The sequence below is a fragment of the Bufo bufo genome, chromosome 3 (assembly GCF_905171765.1).
Source record: "Bufo bufo chromosome 3, aBufBuf1.1, whole genome shotgun sequence".
NCBI lineage: Eukaryota > Metazoa > Chordata > Amphibia > Anura > Bufonidae > Bufo > Bufo bufo.
In genome coordinates this window covers 124,114,023-124,131,377 of record NC_053391.1, presented here as the reverse complement: position 1 = coordinate 124,131,377, position 17,355 = coordinate 124,114,023, and the positions used below count along the sequence as shown (strand labels likewise).

Here is a 17,355-nt window from a genome sequence, read left to right as displayed (position 1 = left end):
TTTGGTACCCAAACCCGAACTTCTTCACAGAAGTTCGGGCTTGGGATTGGTGTTCTGTAGATTGTATTATTTTCCCTTATAACATGGTTATAAGGGAAAATAATAGCATTCTGAATTCACAATGCATAGTAAAATAGGGCTGGTTAAGAAAAAAATAAATAAAAATTTAACTCGCCTTAGTCCACTTGTTCGCGGCCCGGCATCTCCTTCTGGCTTCATCTGATCTCTGTGCAGCAACAGGACCTTTGGTGACGTCACTCCGGTCATCACATGATCCATCACCATGGTAAAAGATCATGTGACATACCATGTGATGACCGTCGTGATGTCATCAATGGTCCTGTAACTGTATTTAATGCTCACCACAGGTCCTATTCAACAAAGGAGACACAAGGAGAAGCCGGGCTACGCGAGCAAGTGGACTAAGGTGAGTTAAATTATTATTATTATTATTTTAACCCCTCCAGCCCTATTGTACTATGCATTCTGTATTCAGAATGCTATTATTTTCCCTTATAACCATGTTATAAGGGAAAATAATAATGATCGGGTCTCCTAGCAACCGTGCGTGAAAATCGCATCGCACCGCACTTGCACTTGCTTGCGGATGCATGCGATTTTCACGCAACCCCATTCACTTCTATGGGGCCTGCGTTACGTGAAAAACGCAGAATATAGAGCATGCTGCGATTTTCACGCAACGCATAAGTGATGCGTGAAAATCACCGCTCATGTGAACAGCCCCATAGAAATGAATGGGTCGGTATTCAGTGCGGGTGCAATGCGTTCAACTCACGCATCGCATCCGCGCGGAATACTCGCCCGTGTGAAAGGGGCCTTAGGGTACATCCTCACAGAATGTAAAAAAACACCGAAAATATCTGCTTTGAAATTTACCATGGATACACAGTAAAATCTAGATGAGTTACATAAAGATTTTATTGTGGATTTACTGCACATGTCACCTTATGCATCGCAGAGGGTTTAATCCACGAGGGATCCCCACAGCATTTAAAGAGCACCTGTCAGCGGGATCAGCCCTATTACACCTCCTTGGTAGGATTAATGCTGCTGATTAAAATGGTGCCTGTCTTGTGAAAATCGGTTTCAGTATTCCTTATGCAGATGAGGGCTTCAGTGCACCGAAGGCTAGGGCCAGGACTGGAAAACTGAGGGGCTGAGGTGCACCCCTCAGTGTACTGAAGTCCTAATTTTCATAAAGAATAAGGGGCTCATTTACTAATCTGAAATACTCCTAAATTGGCGTATTTTGTGCGCAGATGGCAGCGCAGCGGTTAGTTGCGCCACTAACTGCGACTACGCCCAGCTCATGCCAGGTCTAAAATTGTGGGCAGTCTCATCAATCAATTTCTACGCCTATTTTAGGCGTAGAAAATAATCTAAATGTAAGACCGCAAGGAAGCTGTGTTACATTTAGAACTGGTGCTGGATGCGCCGAAATTATGGAGAGGCCTGCGCCACTTTATAACTTTGGTGAATCATCCACAAGCTTAGGGCTTTATTAAGACCAGCGTCTAAAACGCTGCTCTTAATAAATGTTCTAGTCTCATCCACTTTGCTGCTACTATAAAATGCTGTCCTCAGTTCTGTGGCAGGAAATCTGCTGCGTATACGCTCTGTGTGGACATACCCTATAAGGCAGCGTTAATGGGGACCAGTCACCACTCCTGACATGCCTGTTTTAATACCTACTTGCATTCCCCACGTAATAACAATTCTGGAGAATCTATTCTTATGACTCTATGCTGTGCCGTTCCTTTATTATTCCTTCTAGAAGTTATGAATGAATTGCCGGCAGCCTACAATAAAAGTCCAGAGGGATGTTACCCGTTGAGGGTGTCTCCCTACACAGTCTGACACTATCCAAGCAGTGCTTCCAGACTGTGGAGGGACACCCCCAACAGGTAACACCTGGATGGACCATTTTGTAGACTGCTGGAAATGAATTTCTAAACTTCTAGCAGGAATGGAACAACATGGATTCAATAGATGCTCCAGAGTTGTTAATTCAGGGGAAATGCGAGTAAATGCGACTAAAACAGACTTTTCAGACGAGGTCCACTTTAATGACTATGGACACCTTTTGGGGACAGTTATCATAGCATTCTACATTGCGTTCAGGGCGTCTGCAGGCTATTGCTTTCTGCTTCAAGCTGAATCCGTCAGAGAGCTGCACTGACGACTTGACCAGTAGCCCTTATCTCCGGAGTGCCGATAAACACTCATTTTGATAAGAATTTAGCTATAATGAATGTTTACGAGCTGTCAGGACTTCAGAGATCTGGGCTACAGATTCAGAGGTCAGAGCACCTCTCTGACGGACTCCTTGTGAAGCAGAAAGCAGATGCCCTGAAAGTGAAAGGCTACAGTTGAAAATTTTAAAATAAAAATCTATTGAAAAAATTAATTGATTTTAGCCCAAAATGGGTAGCATGCAATGATAAAAACAAAACAAAAACAAATTGCCCCCAAAGGTGTCTGTAGCCTTTATAGGGGTTGACCCATCTGGGAAATTGGTGGTATATCGCCAGGATATGCCATCAATGTCGGATAGGTGCAGGTCCCACCTTTGGTACCTGCTCCTATCTGAAGAACGAGGCCCTTGAAGTGAATGTTCATCACTATGGGAGTTCCAAAAATAGACGAGCGAGCGCTCTCGCCTGTTTTCGGAAATCCCGTAGCGATGGAGAGCACGCTTCGCAAGCGCAACCACCTGTCCATTCACCTCTATGGGACTGCCGGAAATAGCCAAGCCAGCAGTGAACGGAGGGTGGCTGCGCATACACGGCGGTTCTCTGTTCACTTTGGAGGTCCCATTCTGGAGTTGGGATCGGGTCCAAGACCTGGGACCCACACATGTCTGACGTTAATGGCCTATCCTAGGGATAGGCCATCAATGTCCCAGATGGGAATACCCCTTTAAGGGTCCATTTCACATGTCCGTAAGTGTTTTGCGGATCCGCAAAACACGGACACCTGCAATGTGCGATCCGCAATTTGCGGACCGCACATCACAGACACTGTAATAGAAAATGCCTTTTCTGGTCCGCTGACAAGAATAGGACATGTTCTATTTTTTTTCAGGAACGGAATTGCGGATCCCGGAATTGCGGATTTACATCCGTTCCAGCCCCATTGAAAGTAAATGGGTCCGCAAATTGCTGAACGAATGCTGACCCAAATTACGGACGTGTGAATGGACCCTAAGTAGAAGGAGCCACATGGCAGCTTTTAGTTCTGTCTCTCATCGGACACAATCGTGTAATACCGCAGATAGTATTTGACGTCTAGCAGATTCCGTCGCTGTCTGAGCCAACTCTGTGACCTTCTGCATCCTGCTCCTCGACACAATCAGCTGTTTATGTGCCAGAGCCGCCCGCTCTTACATTTAATGCCCTTTTTACTCAGGCAGGAGGTTCCCTCAAGGGGCCATTTTGCTGGTGGCTCATGGGGGAACGTGTTTGTATTAATAGCTTTACAGCTCGCGGTAATTATCCCCATGAATTGCTGTCTACGTTATTAACTGTTACCATTAACTCGGGGCCTGCGTCGGGGCTGTAAACCATGCCGGAGATTATAATGTTATAAAGCAGAGTAAATACCAATTATTCACTGAAATGAAAGCTATTAAATCTACATTACTCTCCTCTAGAAATGATTAAGTCCAACGGCTTTTTTCCCTAGTCAGAATGCATCCATTACATAGTCCTAGGCTGGGAGTATATTTTACTAGAAAATCTGAAGTAGTTAACAATCTTGGCACATTAAAGGGACTGCCCGAGATTTTGATATTGATGAGCTCGCCTCAGGATAGGTCGTCAATTTCGGATCGGTGGAGTTCCCGCTTCCGGCACCCCGCTGACCAGCTGTTTGAAGATGCCAGGGCGCTCCAGTGGGCGCAGCAGTCTCCTCCTAAGCCCCATTCTAGTGGATGGAGATGAGCTGCAATCGAATTGTATCTAATGTATGGCGCTGTGCTTGGCAAGTTGTAAGGCTACATTCACATCTGCGCTTTCCCTTTCCGCTATTGAGATCTGTCATAGGATCTCAGTACCGGGGGAAAACGCTTCATTAACAATGAATGGGGACAAAACCCAACTGAAGGGAACGGAGTGCACCAGAATACATTCTGTTCCGTTCCAATGCGTTCCCATACGCAGCAAGCAGCGTTTCTGAGTGCGTCCTGGGAAGGCGAGCAAGACGATCCGTTTTCTCTGACACAATAGAAAACGGATCCATCCCCATTGACTTTCAATAGAATTTATGACGGATCCGTCTTGGCTATGTTAAACATAATACGACCGGATCTGTTCATAACGGATGCAGATGGTTGTATTATCAGTAACGGAAGCGTTTATGCTGAACCCTGCCGGATCCAGTAAAAACCCAGATGTGAAAGTAGCCTAAGGCGGCTGAAGATCAGCAGGGGTTCTGTGGCTCAGACCCCCACCCATCAAACATTGCTCACCTACCCTGAGGATAGGTCATTAATATTGTACGCTAAATTGTACATTAAAGAGTAACTAAACTTTTAATTAACTTTTTGGTAAAATGTCCTAAATGCCCTAATAATACTTTTTGTAATATACTTGATGAATGCATTTTGAATTTTTAATAAAGATACCCCCCCCCTAAAGTGCACCTCTGTCTTCCCTAAAGCGTACTTCTCAGTGGTGTATGTAGTACGGGCTCTAGAGTTTATGAGCGGGGCAGGAGCGCACATTGCTGTTCCTGCCTGTGCCCCCCACCCAACCGTGTGCTATGCCAGGATTAGGTGAGCGGAGCGGCTCCTGCTTCTGCCTTCTTTTGCTAAGCTAAATGCTGACTTCAGGACTCCTAGCTTATCGAAGCAGGCACAGGCAGGAGCCTGCTCCGCTCAGCTAATCCTGGCATAGCATATGGTTACAGGGTACCCATGTGTTATGCCAGCATTTAGTAAACCTCCAGGGGGCACAGGCAGGAGCAGCAATGTGCACTCCTGCCCGTACTCCATGCGCTGAGGCCCTATTCATAAAGTGTAGACAAGTCAGCGGTGTGCAGAAAAGTGGATTTTAGGGGGGAGTTTTTTAAAAGTACAAAATGGGACTTGTGTTTCTATTGCAGAATGAATACATGAAGGATGACTTCTTGATTAAGATTGAGACGTGGCACAAGCCGGATCTGGGCACACAAGACAATGTAAGTGGAAAACACTGAGCCTTTCCATTATCCTGCTCATTATGTAATAGATGCGTTTTCAGCCTCTGTGAACACCTTGCAGCCTGAAGTTACTTGCTTTTAGCATATTTTCCAGGGACGCCTATAGTGACATATTTGTTCTGCTAGTCATGCTATACAATGATATTATTCGGAATACGGAGGGAGCTACAAGTAAGGTTTGTTTGGAGATTAAAGGGAACCTGTTATATCCTTACTGGGCCGCATAGCAGCAATTACGATGTCGATCTTACCCAAATTGCTTTACCTATTTGAAAGGCTCCCAGTTAGTGTATCGGCGGGGTCCTTGCGGCAAATTCAATCTGCCTTTCTTACATTTGTATGGCATAACAAGCGACACCGTATCGCTAAATCTGTCCTGACCTGGAAGAAATCTCAGGGCGGCCTGTACCTACCTGATATAGCCCTATACTATCTGGCTTTGGTTAGCCCCGATTCATATGGGAGCTATGATCTGGGGACATCCGGCGGACAGAACACCCCAGAGACTGCTAGGCCCAATGACATTCACTAGAAACCTATGGCTGACCTGTAGGATTAAATTTGGCCTCTCTACAATAGACTCCTCTCTTACACCGTTTTTGTTTACTCCGCATTTAGGTAATAGTAGCGAATCAAATATGGCTAACCCCTGGATCAGGAGTGGACTCTTCCGTCTCCATGATTTATGTAATCCCCTAACAAACCGCACTTTTATCCTTTGCAGTAGGGATCGACCGATTATCAGTTTTACCGATATTATCGGCCGATATTCAGGATTTTGAACGTTATCGGCATCTATTTTGCTGATATACCGATAACGTATTGGGAACACAGAACGCGCTGCTCAGTGCTCTCTGTGTTCCCTCCGCAGCACAGTGGAGAAGGAAGCAGTGTCTCCCTCCCCCTGTGCTGCTGCTGCCGCCAATGGCAGGAGAGAAGATAAGAGAAGGGGAGGGGCTGTGGCCGCTGCGCCACCAATGAAGATAAGTCTCTCAATCATTCATATACAGGAGGCGGGAGCTGGCTGCAGAATCACATAGCCGGCTCCCGACCTCTATGAGCGGTAGCTGCGGTAGTTAACCCCTTAGGTGCCGCGGATCGCAGCTACCGCTCATAGAGGTCGGGAGCCGGCTATGTGATTCTGCAGCCAGCTCCCGCCTCCTGTATATGAATGATTGAGAGACTTATCTTCATTGGTGGCGCAGTGCGCCCCTCCCTTAAGCCCCCCAGTATTAATCATTGGTGGCGCAGTGCACCCCCCACCCCCATCCCAGTGGTAAAAACATTGGTTGCGCAGTGCGCCCCCCCCCCAAGTATTAATCATTGGTGGCAGTGGCCACAGGATCCCCTCTCCCCTCCTCCTCCGATCGGAGCCCCAGCTGTGTAAGCCTGGGGCTCCGATCGGTTACCATGGCAGCCAGGACGCTATTGAAGCCCTGGCTGCCATGTTCAGCTCCCTGCTGCTGTGTGCACAAAGCACAGAGCAGCAGGGACAGTGTGAGGTCCTATTCACCCTGATAGATCTCTATCAGGGTGAATAGGACAAGGGTTCTAGTCCCTAAGGGGGCTAAAAGTTAGTAAAACAAAACAAAAAAAAACACAAAAATATTAAGTATAAATGAAAAAGATTTACAAAAAAAAATACACGTTAACAATAAACATATGAATTTTCAGCAGATTTGTGTAGGAAATTTTTTTTTTCTCAAAAATGAAAATTCCCAGAATATCGGTATAAATTATCGGCTATCGGCCTGAAAATTCACAAATTATCGGTATCGGCCCTAAAAAAATCAATATCGGTCGATCCCTACTTTGCAGATTTACAAACTAAATATAACCTACCTTCTCCTCCAAATAGCACATTTCTGCCATTCATTCACCACCTCCGGATCAATATCTCCCCTCACCTCTTTTGAGAAATTGTGCGTCCGTGGCCCATCAGTTAGAGGTCTCATCTCCGATATATATGATCTGCTTCTCTCCCAGACTTACTTACTGGGGGGAAAGCACTTATATATGCTAAAATGGGAGAAGTGGCTAGATAGGGAAATCCCGATAAACCTCTGGCAGGTGATATGGTCCAGAGCTTTCACTAGCTCATCTTGCATAACTTATAAAGAAACTCAAATATAATTACTGATGCGCTGGTACCACACCCCGAAGGTGCTGCACCCCTTAAATAGGAATATCCCTAATGTTTGCTGGAGATGCTCAGCCAACGGGGCTTCCATATATCGCATATTCTGGACGTGTCCCCTGGTAATACCCTTTTGGAGGATGGTAGCTTCTGTACTGCAGGATGTTTTTTTAGGCATTCAGTGAGGTTGGATCCCCTTTCATACTTGTTGAATGTCCCACCTAGGGATATGAGAGGTCGCAACTTTGGGCTGCACCTGCATCTTCTCACTGCAGCAAAGGGTTTCGATAGCCCTCTTTTGGAAAAGAACCACTCCCCCGTCTAGGGCGGATTATTACTCCCGTATCCAGGATATTCGCTCCTTAGAATATTATACGGCTTTGTCGCGGGGAACTGTGGACAAGTTCCTACAGACTTGGTCCTGTTGGGATCTCCACCACGAAGAGCTCCGCTTATAACGAGGGAGAGAACTCTTAGCTTCTTATTCCCCCCCCCCCCTCCTTTCTTTGGTCTCCCCCTTTCTTTTTGTTTCTACCCTTATCTACATGGATCGACTCTATCCATTTTTTCTCACAGCTGTTATTATGTAATCTTATATTTTGGCTACATTACCATAGTCGTCATGTTTGTGGAAGATTTTGCTTCATATTTTGATACTTAGAAAATGAAAAATGTTTAATAAACAGAAAGTAAAAAAAAAAAAAAAAAAAAAAAAGGGAACCTGTCACCGGGATTTTGTGTATAGAGCTGAGGACATGGGTTGCTTGATGGTCGCTAGCACTTCTGCAATACCCAGTGCTTTTATTGTGTAAAAAAAACTGATTTGATACATATGCAAATTAACCTGAGAAGAGTCCTGTACGTGAGACGAGTCGGGGGGCAGGACTCATCTCGGGGGCAGGACTCATCTCAGGTTAATTTGCATATGTATCAAATCGTTGTTTTTTTTTACACAATAAAAGCACACAGAGCTATGGGGACTGGGTATTGCGGATGTGCTAGCGGCCATCTAGCAACCCATGTCCTCAGCTCTACACACAAAATCCAGGTGACAGGTTCCCTTTAAGGATCACTTGTAGACACAAAAAAAAAAGAAATGTGTATTTGTTAAAGTAAACCTCCACCTTGTACTACTACTACCTAAAAGGAATATGTGTCCTGTCACATACATGTATTATAGTCATGTATGGCTTTGTATCTGCATTCAGCTGGAGGGAGAACAGGCGGATTAATCCTGTATCTCTAAGCACTAGGCGCACCACCGGCAGTCCGTGTGTCTGGGGTAAAAAACTACTCCAGCTCCTAACTGTTTCCAGACATAAAAGATGGTAAATGTGTCTGGCCTGATGCCCCAGCCTGGCCCCCTCCACACCTGTTACTCCCTCACCACTCCAAAAGATGGGGTCCCCCAATGCCTTGTAGGGCTAGCTTAGCTGAATGTAAATGTACCTTTTTCTTAGCGATCCATTTTTCCATTCTGGAGAAAAAGTACTTTTATTTCATATGCAAATGAGCAGCTAAGTGCACCAAGGGTGGACCCAAACCTCGTTGCACCTTTTGATCTGCTGCGTTCCTCTGCCCTCCCTCTTTTTCTTGATGGAGGACTAGGTGAGATGACTATGCGGGAGGTCTGATCAGAGAGGCCCTTTGTCTAACTGCTCAGATTTTGCAGTTGCTATTGACTGCAGCAGCTGACAAGATAAATAACTGGCATTAGAGTCAGTATTATAGAAGCAGGCTCCCGCCACGAAAGACCCCACTCCATACATACCCTGCACACCTACGATGGATATAACGGTCATATAGCGCAAATGGGTTAAAGGGGTTGTCTAGGTTCAGAGCTGAACCTGGACATATCCCCTTTTTACCCAGACAGCCCCTCCGAGATGAGCACATTTTTACTCTGTTAGGCGGAAGCGCTAAAGCCCGCCTATTAGTGGCGGTGACGTCAGGGGAAGACTGCTAGGCGGAAGCCTCCACCTAGCACAGAACCGGTATGTTACCAGATCTGCAGAAAAAGCCCTTGCCCTGCGCGATTCAGCGTTTTATGCTCCGATGCTCATCTCAGAGGGGCTGCCTGGGGGAAGAAGGGGATGTGTCCGGGTTCAGCTCGTACATCATATGTTCAGAGAACATGTTCACGTCAACAGCTCCATTCCATAAGACATGCTAATTGGGTCATGTATAAGGCCCTATCTATCGTATTCATGAACTTTTATTTTTCGTTGCAGGTACATAAACTAGAACCAAATGAATGGAAGAATGTGGAAGTTGTGCAAATTGATATTGCAGACAGATCTCAGGTTCTCTCTAAGGTAGGTAGGACCGTTCACTAATGTTTAGGGATGACCAAGCCTGTTTTATTATGCAATCTATCCCAATCTTTTATTAACCTCTTAAGGACATAGGGTGTACAGGTACGCCCTTGTGCCCTGGTACTTAAGGACACAAGGCGTACATGTACGCCCTGTGTATTTTCGATCACTGTCGCGCGGCTGGCAGTGATCGGAACCCGGTGCCTGCTCAAATCATTGAGCAGGCACCTAGGCTAAATGCGCGGGGGGGTCCCGTGACCCCCCCCCCCATGTCGGCGATCGCGGCAAACCGCAGGTCAATTCAGACCTGCGGTTTGCTGCGATTTCTGCATTTTCTGATCCCCGCGGTCCCTGACCGCGAGGATCAGAAACTTTATATGCCTAAAATATAGTTTTATTTACCCCCCCCTGCACCCCCGAATGATTTTATGGTGGCGGGAGGTGCAGGGGGAGGGGTGGGGGCGGTGCGGGAGGCGGGCGGTGCGGCAGGCGGGATCGCGATCCCCCGCCCGCCTCCCCTTGAATGATCGTTGGTGTCTAGTGGGTATACCAGGGTGCCAGCACATTGCTGGCACCCTGGTATAAACGGCTGACATCTGCGATGCGATGTCAGCCGTTTAACCCTTTCCATACAGCGGTCCGTACTGACCGCTGTATGGAAAAGGTTAACAGCGCAGGGAGCTCCCTCCCTCTCCCATCGGGGGGCTGCTGTGCCTTTGCAGCCCCCCGATGGGAGAGGGAGAGAGCCCCCAGAGAGCCCCCCTCAGCCCTGTGCTTACCCTTCCCCGTCTGCGCAGTTCTGAGCAGACGGGGAAGGTTCCCATGGCAACAGGACGCCTCTCAGGCGTCCTGCTGTCCATGGTGCTGAACAGATCTGTGCTAAAAGCATAGATCTGTTCAGTGTAAGTAAAATACAGTCAAGTACAATATATATTGTACTGTACTGTATTATACAGACATCAGACCCACTGGATCTTCAAGAACCAAGTGGGTCTGGGTCAAAAAAAAGTGAATAAAAGTGAAAAAAAAGTAAAAATCAAAAAACACATTTATCACCGATTAAAAATGAAAAAAATAAAATTCCCTACACATGTTTGGTATCGCCACGTCCGTAACGACCTGATCTATAAAACGGTCATGTTACTTTACCCGAACGGTGAACGCCATAAAAATAAAAAACGATGATGAAATTGAAATTTTGCCCACCTTACTTCCCAAAAAAGGTAATAAAAGTGATCAAAAAAGTCGCATGTACGCCAAAATTGTAACAATCAAACCGTCATCTCATCCCGCAAAAATCATACCCTACCCAAGATAATCGCCCAAAAACTGAAAAAACTATGGCTCTTAGACTATGGAAACACTAAAACATGATTTTTTTTGTTACAAAAATGAAATCATTGTGTAAAACTTACATAAATAAAAAAAAACTATACATATTAGGTATCGCCGCCTCCGTATCGACCGGCTCTATAAAAATATCACATGATCTAACCCCTCAGATGACCACCGTAAAAAAATAAAAATAAAAACGGTGTAAAAAAAGCCATTTTTTGTCATCTTACGTCACAAAAAGTGTAATAGCAAGCAATCAAAAAGTCATATGCACCCCAAAATAGATGCCAATCAAACCGTCATCTCATCCCACAAAAAATAAGACCCTACTTAAGATAATCGCCCAAAAACTGAAAAAACTATGGCTCTTAGACTATGGAGACACTAAAACATTTTTTTTGTTTTAAAAATGAAATCATTGTGTAAAACTTACATAAATAAAAAAAATTGTATACATATTAGGTATTGCCGCGTCCGTGACAACCTGCTCTATAAAATTACCACATGATCTAACCTGTCAGATGAATGTTGTAAATAACAAAAAAAAAAACGGTGCCAAAAAAGCTATTTCTTGTTACCTTGCCGCACAAAAAGTGTACTATAGAGCAACCAAAAATCATATGTACCCTAAACTAGTACCAACAAAACTGCCAACCTATCCCGTAGTTTCTAAAATGGGGTCACTTTTTTGGAGTTTCTACTCTAGGGGTGCATCAGGGGGGCTTCAAATGGGACATGGTGTCAAAAAAACAGTCCAGCAAAATCTGCCTTCCAAAAACCGTATGGCATTCCTTTCCTTCTGCGCCCTGCCGTGTGCCCGTACAGCAGTTTACGACCACATATGGGGTGTTTCTGTAAACTACAGAATCAGGGCCATAAATAATGAGTTTTGTTTGGCTGTTAACCCTTGCTTTGTAACTGGAAAAAAAATATTAAAATGGAAAATCTGCCAAAAAATTTAAATTTTGAAATTGTATCTCTATTTTCCATTAAATCTTGTGCAACACCTAAAGGGTTAACAAAGTTTGTAAAATCAGTTTTGAATACCTTGAGGGGTGTAGTTTCTTAGATGGGGTCACTTTTAGGGAGTTTCTACTCTAGGGGTGCATCAGGGGGCTTCAAATGGGACATGGTGTAAATAAACCAGTCCATAAAAATCAGCCTTCCAAAAACCATACGGCGCACCTTTCACTCTACGCCCCGCTGTGTGGCCGTACAGTAATTTACGGCCACATATGGGGTGTTTCTGTAAACAGCAGAGTCAGGGCAATAAAGTTACAGTCTTGTTTGGCTGTTAACCCTTGCTTTGTTAGTGGAAAAAATGGGTTAAAATGAAAAATTAGACAAAAAAATGAAATTCTCAAATTTCCTCCCCATTTGCCAATAACTCTTGTGCAACACCTAAAGGGTTAACAACGTATGCAAAATCAGTTTTGAATACCTTGAGGGGTGTAGTTTCTTAGATGGGGTCATTTTTGGGTGGTTTCTATTATGTAAGCCTCGCAAAGTGACTTGAGACCTGAACTGGTCCCTAAAAATTGAGTTTTTGTAAATTTCTGAAAAATTTCAAGATTTGCTTCTAAACTTCTAAGCCTTATAACATCCCCAAAAAATAAAATATCATTCCCAAAACAATTCAAACATGAAGTAGACATATGGGGAATGTAAAGTCATCACAATTTTGGGGGGTTTTACTATGTATTACAGAAGTAGAGAAACTGAAACTTTGAAATTTGCAAATTTTTCCAAATTTTTGTTAAATTAGGGACTTTTTGGTGCAAAAAAAATAATTTTTTTGACTTCATTTTACCAGTGTCATGAAGTACAATATGTGACGAAAAAACAATCTCAGAACGGCCTGGATAAGTCAAAGCGTTTTAAAGTTATCAGCACTTAAAGGGACTCTGGTCAGATTTGCAAAAAATGGCCTGGTCCTAAGGTGTAAAAAGGCTGTGTCCTTAAGGGGTTAAACTAGGTAGATCAGCAGTTCATTTGAAGGGTAAGCCCTGACCAGTCCAAATCGGTGGAGATTTTGCAATTTAGATGCAGATTTTGCTATAGATTGCGCCACGGATTTAATCTCTATACACTTAAAATTCGACGGCTTGCTTGTTTCCTGCTGAAACTGTCCTTCATGTGCACAGCGCTTTCAAAACCCTATCCACGTGTATTGTACTGTCATGCATCGTGGATTCGCGGTGCAGACTCTGTCCTGCTAATCCTAGCATATTTACCATAATTTTTTTAATGAATATAAATTCAGTTAATGGCGTTCCGCACGTTTTCCCGCAGCAGTGATGCAGCCTCGCATCAAGTACAGATCCATCATGTTATACATCATGTTGTGGTCAGATTGTGGCATTTATCTTCACGTCCAATGAAAGCTGATGGGTACAGTAGCACCAAGCTGTAGTCGTGTCCCAGTTCCACTGTAGTTTTCCTGCGGTGGCGCAGTGCTTTTCAACAAGCTGAAATGACCTTAAAAATGAGTGTAAGTAAAGTTACATTTATTTTTTATTTTTCTTTAATTTAGATTATATCTTTTTTTTGGAATATAGGATTATAAACCAGAGGAAGACCCAGCAAAATTTAAGTCTGTCAAGACTGGACGTGGACCCCTCACTCCTGATTGGAAGGTAATGACTTTAATGGTTAATGATCTGTAACGCGAAGAAATATTTGTGGCTGTTGGTTTACTGATGAGTTGTTGGTGGCCAAACCTTAACAACCTCAACATTTCAGTATAGACTAATTGGAATGTCGTAAATGCTATAGTGTAGCATGTGGTGTACATGGACAATGGAGGAGATGTGCACAGAAAAACAGGAGCGCATGTTGTTTACTAAGTTTATCATGTGTTTTAGACACTTTTTATGCCTCAGACAGTTTTGAGAAGTGTGTAGAACAGGGAACAGCTACTTTCAGCACTCTACAGTTTTGAAACTACAAGTGCCAGCATGCACACTTGCTCGGCTGTTCTTATAACTCCCATAGAAGTAAATGGAGTATGCTGGGAGTTGTGATTTCAGAAAAGCTGCAGTGCTGGAGGTTGCAGATCCCTGGTCTAGAAACCTCATCCTGAACTGGAGTGCTGCAGTCTCTCTTGTTCTAGATCTTATTTACCATTATAGTAAATGGCATACGGGTTATAGCTCTCATTCTGACTGCCAACTAGTTATACATTTATAAACCTTTCTTATTGTATGTCCATTGCTTCTTCTAGAAAACACTGGCGCAACGAAAAGACATACCCCATATGTGTGCATACAAGCTAGTGACCGTCAAGTTCAAATGGTGGGGCTTGCAGAACAAAGTGGAAAACTTCATCCAAAAGGTAAGTCGTGGCGTTGCAGTCGGGGGGAGTCTGACACATACCTGTTTTAGGAGACGCTGTTTTGTGGATGCATGCACAGATTGAAATTTTTCTGCGGGCCCTCCCTTTACTGCTGCCCTCCGTTCTCTCTTGAGGTGTAGCAAGGTTATAATTTTCCTGTCCTTGCTGAAACAGAACTTGGTGCTCCAGGCATGGACTTCCTGCTGAGCCTACAATGTGCTTTGTATATTTGGGCTTACGTCCCCCTCACAGTTATTTTCCCTTCACGTTGGCGCTCCAGTATGTGTAGGGCACTACATCCCATCCTCATTCATGCTATACTGCAGCTCCTTGCTTAGCGGGCGGTGGGAAGGGCCGCTGTGCAGGTAACAAGCAAACGCAGTGCTGTGGCTCCATCAACCTCAGAACTGCTGGTGGCATCAGCAATCGGACCCGCACCAATGGAAAGTGATGGCATGTGTGTGTATATATATATATATATATATATATATATAAGACAAAAATCGGACTGCACTCCAAGCGTATCTTCAAAAAATGTGTTTTATTCACCCATTAGGTGGCAAAAGCGACGTTTCGGCTCATGAGAAAGGCTCATGCTTGAGCCGAAACGTCGCTTTTGCCACCTAATGGGTGAATAAAACACATTTTTTGAAGATACGCTTGGAGTGCAGTCCGATTTTTGTCTTCTATAAGTGGGTAAGCACCTTTTACCGTACTTGGACATTGCACCCGTCTATTTTTCCATACTTCTCAGGGTGGTGCTGCCAGTGGTTTCTTATTTTATATATATATATATATTTCCAAAAGTTTTTACATATACGCTCTAAGAACACAACTTCTACATGAAATAATGGTTCTGATGTGTCTGAACAGAGGAGATTTAGGAATTCGTTTTTAGAATTTGCTTACCTGGTCGTGAAACCAATGAGACAAAATCAGCTCTCGCCTGCAACTTGAGAAGCACGGACACAGCTGTAAGAACTTGAGAGAAGAAAATGGAAGTCCAGCTTCTTAAGATGATGAGCTTTATTTCATGCAGTAAAACTTTCCAAAACAAGATGGGGTACACGGTCTACGCGTTTCGGACCCCACAATCCAGGTCCATGACAAATGTTATCCCTTATCCCCACACCTTTTTTTTTTTTTTTTTTCTTTTCTTATTTCTTTCTTTTATTAATCTTTATTAAATTTATAAAATTCTTACATAATTTTCAACAAGCAGTTAATTTTATTTTCCACTATAAACAGTATAAGACTTACATATTTCTTCCCACCCACCCCCCCTTTACCTGCTCCCCCCGGAAGAAGAAGGGAAATATATATATAATATTTACATATTTTTTTTTTATAGTTTTTTCCCCTTTCCTCCCCTCTCTCGCCCCTGGACCTCTGCTCACAAAAACCCTTCAGCACCAAAAACAACAACTATTTTAACCATTTGTGCCATATTCTGGCAAATCTGTGTTTTTTCTTAATAGCTACTAAATTAAATTCCTCTCTAGCAAGTGAGACTCTAGTGAGATTCTCCCACTCCTTAACCGTGGGAGCAGCACTATCTCCCCAATGTCCAATAATGCACTTCCTAGCCTGAAATAAAAGTTTAGATGCTATAGCTCGATGTTTAGGACTATCTATTTTATCAATCACCCCCAAAATACATGTTTCAAAATACCTAGGGATTTTAAAAAGGTGATACTTCTCTATTCTTACGTTTACCTTCTCCCGAAACTCTTGAATATTTATACACGTCCAGAGTATATGAACATCATCCACACCTACCTCCCCACATTTTTGACAACTAAATTCTTTAGATTTATAACATTTCATTAACATCTTAGGGGAGTAGTATAGACGGTATAATATATTAACTTTTACCATAGAATTGCTCAATTTATTTGAGACCCTATTTTTTGCCTGTATAGCCGATTCCCCCAACTCTTCCCTTTTGGGGGGTTAAAACATCCTTCCATTTATAAATTAAACTATTAACTGCTCTTTTTTTAGTTTTTTTATGTAACAGACATTCATATATTTTAGAAACCAGTTTTCCCCCTACTGTTAGTTTGGAAATATTAGCTAGTGGTCGCGGGAGGGTAGCAATCTGTGTTCCTTTTCCTAGTGTCGCTCGCAGAGCTTGTTTCAGTTGTAAATAATAAAGAGCCTCAGATCTTTATTTCCCAATCCATACTCATTTTTTAGCTCTTGATATGGAATTATATCCCCCTCTTTCCATACCTGATCCAGTTTAAAAATTCCATATTTCCACCAGATTTTCTGTTCAATTGACTTTAGTTCTATAACGTGAGTGTTCTCCCACAATAAGGTGTCTATATGTACTCTGTTCTGGGGCCATAATTCTCTGGCTTAAAACTTTTTCCATTAGCTGTAGATTTTAAGAGATGTACCCACCAACATGTGACTGCAACAAATACATTTGGTAAGTCCGCATCTATAACTGCCTTTAGAGATGAGCCAAATCGGTTTGGAAATGGGGAGTTCACAGTACATACTTGGACTTATCTTTTCACCTAAATTCGGTGCTTTACGAGCTGCGCAGCATTTTCCTGCAGTCACTATATCACTCCACTCTTTGTCAAAATCAAAACCGATAAATTAGGGGTGGGCGATATGGCCTAAAATCTATATTGCGATATAATTTTAAGCATGTGCGATATGCGATATATATTGCGATATATTGTTTTCTATATTTGGGGGGGGTGTTTAAACTTTTTTTTACTTTTTATTTAATAACTATTAGTCTCCTTAAGGGCTAGAACCCTTGTCATATTCACCCTAATAGAGCTCTATTAGGGTGAATAGGACTTTACACTCTCCATGCTGCCCTGTGCTTTGTGCACTCAACAGCAGGGAGCTGATCCCCCTCCCCTAAATGGTGCCATCCACAGATCCCCCCTCACCTAAATGGTGCCATCCACAGATCCCCCCCCTCACCTAAATGGTGCCATCCCCAGATCCCCCCCCCCCCTCACCTAAACGGTGCCATCCCCAGATCC

The 17,355-nt window shown here is 43.6% G+C and overlaps 1 protein-coding gene across 1 annotated transcript in view; it reads left to right on the top strand.

Annotated features, from left to right (window-relative positions):
* PITPNA (phosphatidylinositol transfer protein alpha) overlaps positions 1 to 17,355 on the top strand; it is an 83,765-nt gene that overhangs the window by 40,736 nt on the left and 25,674 nt on the right. Inside the window, exons 6-9 of the mRNA XM_040423544.1 lie at positions 5,125 to 5,199; positions 9,589 to 9,672; positions 13,566 to 13,643; positions 14,231 to 14,341. Coding sequence (XP_040279478.1) covers positions 5,125 to 5,199; positions 9,589 to 9,672; positions 13,566 to 13,643; positions 14,231 to 14,341 — 348 coding nt within the window. The remainder of the gene's footprint in view (positions 1 to 5,124; positions 5,200 to 9,588; positions 9,673 to 13,565; positions 13,644 to 14,230; positions 14,342 to 17,355) is intronic.